The following is a 14,473-nucleotide window of genomic DNA, read 5'->3' on the forward strand; positions in this document are numbered from 1 at the left end:
ACTACCGATTCACCTGTCCTTCTTAGCAGTACAATTGTGCTCTTCATGACTATCCTTTCATTCAAGTCCCTTATTCCATTTGTTCATTGTAGGGGTAGAAATTTAGTTGAGTTTGGAACTTGATGAGTGATGACCGACATGTTTTGAGTTTTACAAATGCCATGAGTTTTAGTGCAAGTTGTATTTTTGTTGGTGCACTGGTTTGTGTCTTAAAACTAGTAATTATTATAAATATTGGATAGATGTAGTATATTGGATTTCAATGGCCATTTTCCACATTTCCAAAGTGTGTTTGATGTTATAACTGTAAAAGGAATGCATACTAGTAAATATCTCTATTAAAAGTGGTTCTCAAAATGACAAAAGTGCAAAAAAGTGTCAAGCTTCTTTTCTACATCATCAATCAATCAATCCTCATGAGTGCTAAGTTCTTAGAAGATCTACGTTTGTTTTCCTTTAACTTGTACAACTTGTGAAATCAATTATAGACATATTATCAGAAATTTTCTTAGTTGTTGTAGAGGTTTCCATGTAGGTATTGTCTATAACTGTGTAACTACTTCTTGATGAAGTTTGTGGTGGTTTATAGGAGCATAGGGTCAAAAATCATTATGAGGAATAAATCAACAAATAAAAAGATAAAAGATTAGGTTACGGTTTGGGTTTCCTGATAAAAAAGGAAAATCTGTACAAGTTACAGAAATGTTAATATGATAGGGTTGCAAATGGGTTTTTGGAGAAAATAAATTGAGAGAAAAATTTATCAATTTGAGATTTGTTAAGTGTGGAGCAATGTTTTGACAATTTAAACACAACTGAATTGGTTTAACTCACAATTTTTCACTGTAAAGCTCCACAGGCATAATCTATTGTTTATACTACAATTTTTTTGACAAAATATTTGACCTAGAAGGTAAGTCACTATTCTTGCAAACATTTCTTAATTATTGGTTCCAAGAATGGCTGTTCACTACTTTTTAGTTCAATTATTCAATCAATTCACACTGCATTAGATGATGCCATCACACAGGTTGTTACATGCAGACTATGGGGTACCTACATTGTATATAGTGAAATCCAATGTGAGAACTAAAGTTTGGGCTCATCTTGATGATAATGAAAATTGAGAGTTATTACTAGTGCATAAATGGTTAACTAAGTGAAAATATTTTTGAAATATTATTTGACAAAGTTTTGAAAACTATTTAGTAATTTACAAATGGTATCTATGACTAAAATCAATTTTATTTATTTATTTTATAGATTTATCACTAGTGCATAAATGGTTAAAGCGAAATTTTATCTCAAATATCACTTGATAATTATCCCAAGTGTCCTTTGACAATTTATGGATTTATTCTCAAACTCGTTACTATCAAACTCTTTATTATTATTTATAAATAATAAATATTTTCAAAGTTGATATCTCTTAGTGTATTTTAATTAAATTTCTTAAAATCTAGGTATGCTAGTAAATATGTTTGTTTCCCTAGAAAAAGTAAATTTAGAAATGATTTTCATCCCCCTGCTTTTCCTTGAGAGACTTACTTTTAAAATTTTAATACATTTACTATGCTATTCCCTTTTATTATTTCTTTGCTCCTTTCTTGTGTGAAAGGTCTATTTGGTACATATTATCTATTAGCATATTTCTTTGTAGAAACTTATGAAGGTCTTGTGATTGAAGGGCTTGTAAAGCTTGTAGAAGAAGTAATCAGGTTGGAGCACAAGGTTTCACCCATAAAACCAATCTATCTTGTAGGAGACTCCTTTGGAGGATGCCTTGCATTAGCTGTTGCAGCTCATAATCCTACAATTGACTTAGTCATAATATTGGCTAATCCAGGTACGTAATATTAAATCTGGTAGTATTTGATATTTGAAGTATTTAAGAGAATTGAAGTTCAAAAGTATGTACAACAAGAAAAGTTTTTCTCCCATGACATGCTTTGCAATGACCTTAAATGTTTTGATTTCCTGTTGATTCTGTATGTCCTTTTTAGAGATAACTAATTTTTTTATCTGTTTCTTTTCTTGCTAGCAACGTCTTTCAACAAGTCACAGCTACAACCTCTCTTTCCACTGCTAGAGGCTATACCTCCAGAACTTCATGGCACTGTTCCCTATCTTCTCAGCTTTGTCATGGGTATGCTATGTATTTGACAAATTATTTGAATAATATGGGCATCTAATGTCAATTCAAATATTACGGGATGACTCTAGCCAAAGATTGGGATATAAAAAATTAGCTAAAACCTTTTGTTGAATACCAAATACCTAGAAAAACATAATATGATAATAAGTAATTATTAAACAAGTGGCCATATAAAAATACCTCATAATATTTATAAACTTTAACCATATACATTATCCACCGTCCAATTTATTATTAATCTCATTTTCTACGTCTAGTCAATGGTTGTCCACTTAATGCTTAAAGTTGCACCGAAGCAAAGCACTCCAAGAATAACAAATTTTACAATCTGATATTTTTCTCTACAACGTCTGCTATAGACAGCTTCTGTTCCTGTTTCTTCACCTCCCAATGCAACCTCTACGATGCCTTCCCATCCATTGTATACATTATCTCTGCCATTCTTTTCTCTCATGGTTCCCATGCCTTTCTATTTCAATACGAGTCCATTTGCAATGCATTATTTTCACTAGTCAACCCTGTGTTCCATTCTAAAGATATTCTTCTCCATATTATATTGTTGACGGGAACAATAAATTTTTATGCAGAGGAGGCTGTAAAGCATGAAGTTTGGAGAACTTACGTCTTCTAGTTCTGGAATAATCTTTAGAGTGTACCCTAGGACCAAGTTGCTTGTCATTTTTTCCTACTCTTCTATAGATTTTCTGAAAATCAGAAGTATATGGGGACATTATTCATTTAGGGCCCGTTTGGTTGCAAGCGTAGGAATTGAGAATTAGAATAGAAAATTTGAATGAGAATGGAAAATGAAGAATAGGAATGGAAAAATGCAATCCAATCTTGTTTATCCCTTGTTTGGTTATGCAAGCTTAAATTGGAATAGGGTTAACTTGCAATCGGCGCCGTTTGAAAATATTTTTGAAGATGCAATTGGCGTCATTGGAAAATCGCTGAAATATTTGAAAATATTGAAAACAAAGTTCCCGCACTCACCCCACGTCAAAGCGGATTTGAAAATTTAATCAAATTTGAGAAAGTGAAAATGAATGCAAGAATAGCAATTCCAATTACAGGTATTTTTTGGAATGGACAAAAGCTCATTTTGGGGCTAAAATGAGAATACGTATTCCTATTCCCTGTTCCTATTCCACGCACCAAACAAAGAATACAAATCATATTCTAATTTCCTATTCCTATTCCGGTTGTATTCCAGCAACCAAACGGGCCCTTATCTTTTGTGTATACACCCAGATTACAAGAAATACCAATATTATTGTATCTTGAATTCACATAGTCAAATTACAACCTAAGGAGATTAATACAGTAGCTTAAAGAACAACATAGATCATTTTAGGCATTACTTGTAAGTTGTAGGTGCAATGTTTGGTCTCTTTTCCAGACTTATCTCTGAACACTCACTGCCATTTAAATTTGTGTATAATTCATTTGCATTTCATGTATACATCAGGAGCAAGAAAACACTGATAGTATTGTATCTTGTATCCATACAATTGAATTGCAACCTAAGGAGATTAATACAGAAGCTCAAAGAACAACATAGATCATTTTAGACATTACTTGTAAGCTGTAGGTGCAATGTTTGGTCTCTTTTACAAGTTGCTTGTCAATATTTTCTCCACTTCTATAAATCTTCTGAAATTCAGAAGTATATTGGGGACATAATTCATTCGTCTTTTATGTATACATCTGGATTACAAAAAATACCATTCCAATTGTGACCTAAGGAGATTAATATAGGAGCTTAAAGAACAACTTAGAAAATTTTGGACATTACTTGTAAGATGTAGGTGCAATGGTTTGCCTCTTTCCCAGACTTATCTCTGAACATTCTCTGGCATTTAAATTTGTGTATGTTTGTTCATATCCAAGATAGCTCATTCATTACCATTCGAAAAGTGATAATGCTGTTAACTCACAATCCCCAACTTTGCACCTACAACTTACAAGCAGTGTTACCCTAAATTCCCAGAATGGGGATGACAGGGAAAGGGGACGTGTTTCTGGGAGGATTTTTTGCCAAGTTTGGGGACGGCAAAGGGGGTTGGCTATATAAATATAGGGAAAATTTAAAATATATAGGAAAGTTGCATATATACATTGCATTCATATGAAAAAATTGGATAAAGCATGCAATTTAAACATCATAGAACCTTAACATACAACATTTCAATAGTTAAACTCAATGCTCAATATGCATTCATATATCAGAATTATTGTCAATATGTAGGTAGTATTGAAAAAATAACATAAAAAGATGAAACACACCCAAGAACATAATTCGGAATTCATTTTCAATAGCAAAAAGCACAGTAATCCACCCTCCAAATTAAAACACACTACTATCATTTAACTCTGAAACTACACCTCCAACTCATTGTAAGTGAATTGATCTTAATACAAACAGGTCTTCTATAAGTTCCAATTGTGATATAGGTTTGTTACAGTAAGATAGTACCTTGATGCAACCTCCAGTATTCACCAAATCTTCCACAAAGGACCCAAATTAACCCAACACTAATGTATTGCCACAAAATGACATAAAGATGCATGTTCCAGGTCTGTAATGCACTTTTTAGACTTTCCCAACACTTGCAATCGGTGTTCTATATGATTTTGAGCATCTAGTAGAATTTCATGGTTCTTAATGTAATTTTACCGAATTCTAATCAAAGGACACCAAATAGCATGAATTAACTACCAAACAGTAATAAGCATGTTAAGGTAAACTTGGAAGGAGTGTCCCACTTAGAAGTTTTAAAAAAGATTTTATTGAAGAAAAATGTGTTTTTTAAGTGCTGATGTTGCCTATCCCATCAGAGTGGCCCATCCATCCCAGGGACTTCCAAGGCATCCTTAAGTGTTCACAAGATGTATGGGCGTGCACCCCCCCGCCAGCAAAAAGAAGGAAAAAATCTTGAAGTCTAGGAGATTTTAGGACGTTTCTTGTGAATGTTCAAAAAAAGGGATGGGATGGGGACATCTCCTAGCCATCCCCATGTTCCTAAAAGGTTTCCGATATGGGGACGGGGTTTTAGACCAGGGGTGTCTCTGGGTAACACTGCTTACAAGTAATGTATAAAATGATCTATGTTGTTGTATCAATTGCTATATCAATCTCCTTAGGCTGCAATTTGACTATATGGATTCAAGATACAATACAATTGGTATTTTTTGCAATCTGAATTTATTCATGAAAGACAAATGAATCTTGTCCTCTATATACTTCTGATTTTCAGAAAGTATATTGGGGACATGACAAATTTGTCTTTCATGTATACATCTAGATTACAAAAAATACCTATAGTATTGTATCTTGAATCCATATAGTTTAGTTGTAACCTAAGGAGATTGATAGAGCAGCTTGAAGAAGAACATGGATCATTTTAGACATTACTTGTAAGTTGTAGGTGTAATTTTTGGTCTCTTTTCCAAGTTGCTTGTCAATATATTCCCTATTTCTATAGATTTTCTGAAATCATAAGTATATTGGGGACATAAGTCATTTGTTTTCCATGTATTCTTTTGGATTACAAAAAATATCAATAGTATTGTATCTTGAATCCATACGGTCAAATTGTGACCTGAGGAGATTAATACAGCAACTTAAAGAACAACTTAGGTCATTCTAGAAATCACTTGTATGTTGTAGGTGCAATTTTTGGTGTCTTTTGCTGACTTATCTCAGTATTCCCTTGTGTTTTATACCTACACTATATTATTTAGGGTTCAAGATTTAGTTTTATCACTCTAAGAAAGTACTCCAAAATAGAAAGTACAGAATACTGTGTAATCTAGGAGATTAATCACACGTGATGATTGGGACTTGACCTTTGGCTAAAACTAAATTAAGTCTTCTAGAGAGATAAATCTGGGATAATTGATATCAAGGCAAGGTTTATTATAGGTCCTAATGTTGCCAATGCTTGTCCTAGGTGCATGAGATCCACTTTGTTGGAATAAATACACTTGTTCAATTTTCTTTATGTTGCGCCAATTTTGTATCCCTTTGATTTTGATTATGACCAAGTCAAAAAGAAAATTGGGCTTTTCCAATCCACCTAAACCATCAACTCAGAGATAGTAAGGGGTTACATAAACTTTGATTTCCTCTTTTTTCCAATTTCTAGAGAAATGCATGTTATACTACTTAAAGGAAAAAGAACTAGACTAATTTTAAGAATAGGATTAATGAGGAAGTCTTCTAATAAGAAAATAAACAAAATTATTGCTGATGTCCCAAGGTGCAAAGACTCAAATCTCTCAGCATTAAGACACAAGTTTAGCTTTGATCAGCAAAGCGATTTCTTTCTTAAGAATTTTTAACTCTACTAGACCCAGAAGCTGCAGGTGAAGTGTTTATTGACGGTATCCTTAAATTTGAATTTCCTTAGGGATCCAACAACAATAAACTGATTTTAATCTATTGCAATTTGAATTTCTCCTTAATCATCCATGCACTCTGTTACCCATAATATCACCCCATGTTCAAATTTTGGTCAAGTCCTATCCTTGTGAAATTTCAATGCATTAAATCTAGTAAGTCTTCAAGTTGGTTGGAGTTTTGAACTAGTTCTTGACCCTCTATTGGAACTTGACAAGTCAAATTGAATTGATGATGTAGGAAGCTTGCTTGAGTTTGTGGCTGTTCAATTCTTTGTTTCACTCTCTGTCAAGGCTCTTAGAACTTTGGAGTATAAGCTTGAGGGGAAAAGTTGATCTACATTTTCTCAAGTGCTTGTTCCACTTTCTTTGTCAGATTCTGACAATCTATTTTGAACCGAAGGGTGAAAACGTTTTAAAGCTAAAGTTGGTTCTATTTTCTATGTCAAGCATTGACACTTCATGAACTTATGAAGTCAAAAGTTAAGTGTGGTTCAAGTTCTAGTTCTACCAGCACTCCCCAACACCTCAAGTGGAACTTTTGGTTGAAAGAAAAGTTGAAGTTCAACAAGAATTTGATTAGTTCCATTTCCTGTGTCAGATTTTAAAAGCCTCAGTGGAATTTGCGCTTGCATTGAAGAAAGAGAAAGATAAGAAAGAAAATAGAGTAAGAGAGAAGTTCCATAGTTAAAATACAAATTAAGAAGGGCACTAATAGAAATGAGTGACATTTTGTTTGGTTCCAAAATTGGTTTTGGAATGGGAGTTCCAGAGCCTCTTGATTTCCCCAACGGGCCTATTAACACAAGTGAATTGGTTGATTCTTTTGACATGTGTACAAATATGCATAACTTGAGCTTGAATTATGATGGATGCAGTCAAGAATAAAGAAAGATGAATGATTCTAACTTGCATCTCTTAAAACATTCATTTTAATATTTAACTTATTAATAAGTTAAAAGATTTATTTACGAAAAACTAAAAGATATAATCCTATATTTAATTCCCAAATAGGCAATTATAGAAAACAGGAAAGAGTAGAAATTGAAAGATTTAGAAGTAGTTACAAAATTGAATGGCCTACTTGAAAATTCTACAAATATGTAATTAAAGGGCATAGAAAAGGGTCGGATTTTTCTGATCCCCCTTGTTAGTGAGACTTAATCAAAGTTTAGGGCATTTTGATTTGAGTTCTCAATGGAAGCAAGTGTTTTCTTTGTTTCAGACATGATTTTTGTACAGAGGTAGAATGGTCTTTGAGCCATGTTTTGCATTTAAACAAAGGAAGGGATATATCATATATGTTAAATCTTTGTGTTTTAATGTGTTCTTTATTATAGTTATTCTTTGAGCTATCATAATTATTCTTTAATGCTTTCTTGTCCAAATTAAATATGCATATGTTCGCCCAAAAATCTTTGAGTTTTGGTCATTCGTATATTTGAAATGGGAAATATTAAGTCTTCCTCTTGTTTTTCTGTGGCGAGGGATTGTGTAAATGATCTTTGTACTATTTGTTTTTGTTTCCTTTTGTCTCTCAATCCTAAACCACATTTATACTATGGTGGTGGGCGAATGTAATTTGGCCTTTTCTGCTTTCTAATTAAAAATATACCCCAGAAAATCAAATTTAGATCTTACAAGGGAGTTGCACCTTCAAAATTTAGAGGAAGATTGCTAACCCAATAAGCAATCTCTCCAACTCTCCATTTGCTAGTTACTTATTGATCTTAACATCTGGGCCTAAGTGAGTCATTTTAATCATTATTCCAAAAGGCCAATCTGTTAATTAATAATGTTGTGCCTGGAAAAGGTAAATGTTTTGAGATCTCCCCACTCTGAAAATTAAGATATTTTTTTTGTTGCCTGTTTTTGATCAAGAGCTTTTATGTGCTTGGAATACTGTGATCGTGGATGAGCTGATAGTTGCAGTGGATAAAATTGATATTAGCCATTGTCATAGTCTCTATAAGAGACATACTTCATTCTTCTAACGAGAATGTACTGGGTGATGTAGATAATGACTTTCTTTATGCAAATTCTTTTCATCCTATGCAATATGATTCAAATACTCTCTTGTTGCCTCAACAAGTTATGGTGAAAGGTGGATCTTTGGTGATGAAACCTTGCACCATGATTCGTTCATTTTTGTGAGTTCCCATTTAGTCTACATACTAGTCTTGTGTCTACAATTGCTTCGCGGGTATGCTTTCCTCTCTCCTACCGGATCCTACTTCTCCAAGACCGTTAATGGCTTTGTAGGTGTATCTTTGTTTTTGTTTCTTGGGGTAGGGTCTCCTTGCCATGTATATATGTGCAAATAAGTTTTTGGTGTATTTTAGGCTTGGGTGGTTTTGGCTTTCCAATTTTGTTGGTGTGTTCATTTTTTGCTTGTGCCCCATTCCTCTCTAGCTCTCTAGAAAGCAATGCCTTGTATACTTTCTATGCTGTCCGACTCCGTTGTCCAATGAATAAGGTGGTGATCATAGCTAGAGATTATAGGTTCCTTGCATTGTCCTTTGCAGTCCTTGTCCCTAATTAGAACCAATAGTTACCCAATATTTCACCCCGTGATTAAATTTTAGCTGTGTCCTATCCTTGTCAATTTTAATGAGTTAAATCTATTAAGTCTTCAAGTTGGTTAGAGTTTTGAACCAGTTCTTTAACCTCTTTTGGAACTTGTGAAGCCAAATTGAATTGTTAATGCGGGAAGCTTGCTTGAGTTTGTGGCTTGTTCAATTCTTAGTTTCACTCTCTTACAAGGCCCCCTAGAACTTTGGGGGATAAGCTTGAAGTGAAAAGTTGATTTAAGTTAGCCAAATTGCTTGTTCCATTTTCTTTGTTGGACTTTGACAACCCATTTTGAACCAAAAGGTGAAAGAGTTTTAAAGCTTTGAAGTTGGTTCTATTTTCCATGTCAGATATTGAAACTTCTTTAGGAGCTTATTAATGAAGGAAAAATTTAAGTTCGTTTCAAGTTCTAGTTTTACTAGCACTCCTTGATGCTTTAAGTGAAATTTTGGGTTGAGGGAAAATTTGAAGTTTGACAACAATTTGATTACTTTGTGTTCTCATGTTGGATTTCAATAGCCTTGGTGGAACTTTCACTTACATGGAAGAAAGAGAAAGATAAGAAAGAAAGCGGAGTAAGAGTGACGTTCTAGAGTGAAAAGACAATTAAGAAAGGGGAGTGATAAAAACGAGCAACATTCGGTTTGGTTCCAAAATTGGTTTTGGAATCCAAAGGGAGTTCCATGACCCCTTCATTTCCTCGACAAACATGTTAACACAAGAGAATCAGTTGAATTTTTTGACATGTACACAAATATGCATCACTTCACTTGAATTATGATGGATGTTGTTAGGAATAAACAAAGATGAATTATTCTAACCTGCCTCTCTTAAACATTCATTTTAATATTTTTAACTTATTAATAAGTTGAAATATTTAGTTATAGGAAGTTAAAAGATATAATCTTGTATTTTATTCCCAAAGAGGCAGTTATAGAAATCAGGAAAGAGCAAAAATTGAAAGATTTAGAAGAAGCAGGTATAGAACTGAAAGGTCTACTTGAAAAATCTATAAATATGTAATCAAAGGGCATAGAAAAGGGCCGGGTATTTCTGATCCCCTTTGTCTCTTGAGGCATGAGTGGGATTCAATCAGAGTTAAGGGTATTTTTATTCCTGTTTTTTATGGACACGAGTGTTTTCATTGTTTTAGACATGACTTTTGTATGGAATTAGAATGGTTTTTGAGCCAATTGTTTTACATTTAAAGAAAGGAAGGGATATATGTTAAATCTTTGTCTTCAATTTTGTTCTTTGTAATTATAGTTAATCTTTGAGTTATCATATCATAATTGTTCTTTAATGCTTTCCTATGCAATTCAATTAGGCATATGTTTGCCCAAAATCTTTGAGTTTTGGTCATTCATATGTTCTAAAAGGGAAAATATCAAATCTTCCTCTTGTTGTGCAATTTTTTCTATTTCCCATTTTTCTCTCAATCCTAAGCAATACTTGTACTACGATGTTGCGTGAATCTTGGTTCGCCTTAGTTTCTTTCTACCTAAAAACATATCCTAGAAAACCAAAATTAGATCTTACGAGGGAGCTCTACCTTTAAAATTCAAAGGAAGATTGCTAACCCAATAATCAATCTCTCCAACTGTTAGTTGCTTATTGGTCTTCACATTTGGGCCTAAGTGAGTTATTTTAATCATTATTTACAAAATTCAATCTATTAACTAACATACACCCAATCATAGTATGCAAACTTTGCGAGTACTCTCCGTGGTATTGAGTATTCTCTATTTCTTTTGCTTGGAAAGTTTTCACAAGTTCAACTCTCAAGATTTTATAGATGTAGGAAAAACATGAGTGAAAATGCCAACACAGGTTAAATACAAGCTAAAATGCGATTTTCATGTATATTATTTGTTATAAATCCATGCATTTTCTCTTTAAAGATGTCAATTTTTAATTTAATACAAAGGAAAGCTACTTTAAGAGATTATAATTTTCAGTACTATTGAAGTTCCCAAGGTGACAATTTTGGGCTTGCGGAGTTAAATTTTTTTTTTTCACTTGCCTAGTACTCTGTGAACTATGCCCTCAAGGATTGGACTTTACTTAGGAGGATACAATGAATAAATTATTATTTCTAGCTTGAAACCATGACAAAATGTATTAGAAGATGAAAATTCTAAGATAAATGCTTTGCTTTTTCTTTCTTAAGACAACTTACAAAAAGTATTTGTTACAGCTACTTTTACATCCTTGGCTTGAATATCTTAAAATTTTATGCTTGTAAGAAGACTGCGCTTTGGAATAGACCAACATTTCCCTTTTGAATGCACTAGTGGATTCTTTACCCTAACATCATCTATTCAGCTGAAGATTCATAACTTTGTAGCTATGTTCCCCTAGGTTTCCGGTATGGGGACGGCGGGACGGCAAATTTTTTTGGGGATTTTGGAGACGAGGGGGGACGGGGACGGCTATATATATAGGAAAATTTTAAAATATAGTATATACATTGAAATTTGTAAATATACATGTCATTCATATGAAACTAAGCACAAAGCATGTCATTTAAACATTATAGAACCATAACATACAACATTTGAATGCCATCTATGAAATAATATCTGATTTTAGTATTTTACTATTTAGTATTTTAGTATCCAATTCTCAAAATGCATATCAATACAATATCAAAGAACACTGAACAATGAACATTAAGTTATTAACCATTGTCAATATCATAAGACTCATAATGATAAGCATGATAAATCATAAATCTGAAAATCAAAATCAAAATATGCCCAAAGCTATAGGCTGCCATAAAGTAATAAGTATCATATAATCAATGTATCATAATCATGTTCATGTTCAACATAAAAAGCAAAACATAGAAAATGAAGTAGACTGCTGCTCCTATTCTGCCTCTACTAATCCATGGCATCAAAATCGGAATCCTCCTCACTGTCATCCTCCACAGGAAGCGTAGTCTCATCTAATGAAACCCCAACCAGTCCTGGTGCTATGTCATCCTCATCTATCTGGGCCACATCCTCAGGCTCAACATCCCATCGCAAAACTGGTGTCCGCCTATACTCTGGAGTCTGGTGATCGGCAAGTCGAAGAGCATGATGCACTGTCACTAGCTTCTCCGCTCTTTTAGAGGTAAGTCTATTCCTCTTGATAGAGTGGATATATGAATATGTGGACCAGTTCCTCTCTGTAGCTGAAGAACTAGCAACTTGTGAAAGGAGGCGACTGGCAAGTATCTTTAACTCAGGTGTATCTCTCCCATGCCAAGTCCACCATCCAATAGGATCCCTCTGTGCCAAAACAACTCTATCCAACCTTGCTTGTGGCTTACCCAAGTTTGGGCCACGAAGGTTGGTGAAGTCAAGGAACTGTGCACAAAGAGTAGAGGCATCTTGAGCTGAATACATCTTATCAATTGCTTTTGTGAAGCCATCCAAAACCTCAGGATCATCACATGGGAGGCCCCTTCCACCCAACTGTGCATACCATTTGGGATTTAGAGCAAATACTGCCATATGAAGCGGGGTATTCATTATGTTCCACCTCCGCGTCACAATAGGCCTAATATGCTCCTCATAAAAGCCCAATGTAGGATCCTTTGCCGCAACAATTCTCTTCATCTTACCCAACATGCTGTCAATCGTCTCATAGATCTCTCCTAAACTAGGAGCATCGATATCAGCATATCTAATGACATCAACAATGGGTGCTATGACAGAGCAAATGTATCTGCAAGATCAAAATGCAAAAAAAAAAAGAAATCAGAATTAAAATTTTAAGAATTTTAAGATTATTAGTAGGAAAATCAGCAAGCAAAAGACTAATAGTAAATTTAAAAACCAACAATTTACTTCATTGTGGACCACCAACTCTCATCAACGATCCTTTGCCTCACCACTTTTCCTTTAGTGGACTTAGAATGAGACCATCGTCCCCACTCTGGATTCACCACCATCAATTGAAGGGCCTCATACACCTCAATCATCCTCTTCATCAAGATGAAATATGTGCAATACCTATAGCAACAATTAAAAAATAAAAATTTAAACTTAAACATTAATGATTAAAATTTAAAACAAAAAGCATCACATGTAAGTAAACTTATAAATAATTTTTAAAAATAACTTAAAGTTAAAACAAACTAAAAGTAAACTATAATTATAATTGACATACCTTGTCTCGGCTGGTTTGAGGAACTCCTTCTTAGAGAAGGACCTGAATAGAGCAAGTCAAGTGTGGTGGTTGCAAATAAACATTTGCACTTCTCTAGCTTCTAGCACTGCTTGCTTCACCCATTCAATCTTCCCTATGTCCTTCAATGCATTGTTCAAAGAATGAACACAACAAGGGGTCCAAAATATGTGCCTATAAGCACCCTCTATCATCAAACCTGCTGATTTGCACACAGGTGCAGAATCTGTGATAACCTGTACAACATTAGAGGGCCCAATTTCCTCTATGGCATCTCGCAAAATGGTGAACTGAAAATCTGCATCCTTCTTCTTTCCTGAGCAATCTATGGCTCTCAAAAAATATGAGCCAGCAGGGAATGTGACAATGATATTGATGAGTGGCCGATGTCTAACATCGGTCCACCCATCCATCACAATAGAGCAGCCTGTCCTAACCCAAGTGCGTCTCATATCCTCAAATAATAAAGCAACCTTTGAGTACTTTTCATCTAGGATAGTGGTTCGTAGCTTATGCTCACCGGGGGGCACAAATGAGGAATTCATGCTCATAATATCTTTCACCATTTGTTTTTAATAAGTGGAACGGGCTGCATTATATGGGATACCATTAGCAACAAATAATCTACCAATAGATGCCTCACACTTCTTCTTTGCCTGTGCATTAAACATACTTTCCACCAAGCCCTTCTCACTACTACATATCTTTCTCTTCCCTCTAGACCCACTAGGGCTGCCACTAGTACCAATGGCGGATGAAATATGCCTAGATGATTGTGAGGGAATGGATGGTGATGTCACTGTCAAATTTTGCCCCTCCATTTCAGCCTCTAAGTGCAATCTTTGACATTCTAATTTTTGTTCATCAGTTAGGTTAGGACAAGCTTTGACTCCTTGGCATGTAACACCTAAAAAATGTGACTTCACTCTTGTATAGCTGCCCCTAAAATCATCAAGACAAACATGAAAATCCCACACCCTAGTCCCTCCCGAATTCTTTTTATCTTTTGGCCTAGGTGTGACATATTGGAGAAGAGGTTTTTTCCTATTGAAAGGACCCTTTGCAAAATTCTTCATAATGTCGGAAGGGCATTTAAACAAATCATCTTTAGGATTGGGTTTTTGCCTAGTGTCACTACTAACAACATCAACCTCTACATTTTCTTCT

General features: G+C 34.4%; 2 protein-coding genes across 4 annotated transcripts in view; one reads left to right on the forward strand and one right to left on the reverse strand.

Annotated features, from left to right (window-relative positions):
- Positions 1–14,473, reverse strand: part of LOC149539561 (uncharacterized) — a 250,070-nt gene that overhangs the window by 48,040 nt on the left and 187,557 nt on the right. The window lies entirely within an intron of this gene.
- PES1 (Esterase/lipase/thioesterase family protein) overlaps positions 1–14,473 on the forward strand; it is a 201,828-nt gene that overhangs the window by 10,712 nt on the left and 176,643 nt on the right. For both annotated transcript variants that reach the window (XR_016356257.1, XM_089800790.1), the window contains exons 5-6: positions 1,688–1,846; positions 2,042–2,146. Coding sequence is in view for 1 of the 2 variants with exons in the window: in XM_089800790.1 (XP_089656916.1) it covers positions 1,688–1,846; positions 2,042–2,146 (264 nt within the window). In the remaining variant the exon portion in view is untranslated. The remainder of the gene's footprint in view (positions 1–1,687; positions 1,847–2,041; positions 2,147–14,473) is intronic.

Source organism: Cupressus sempervirens, chromosome 9 (assembly GCF_028749045.1).
Source record: "Cupressus sempervirens isolate cs-2001-9-10 chromosome 9, ASM2874904v1, whole genome shotgun sequence".
In the NCBI taxonomy this organism is placed as follows: Eukaryota; Viridiplantae; Streptophyta; class Pinopsida; order Cupressales; family Cupressaceae; genus Cupressus; species Cupressus sempervirens.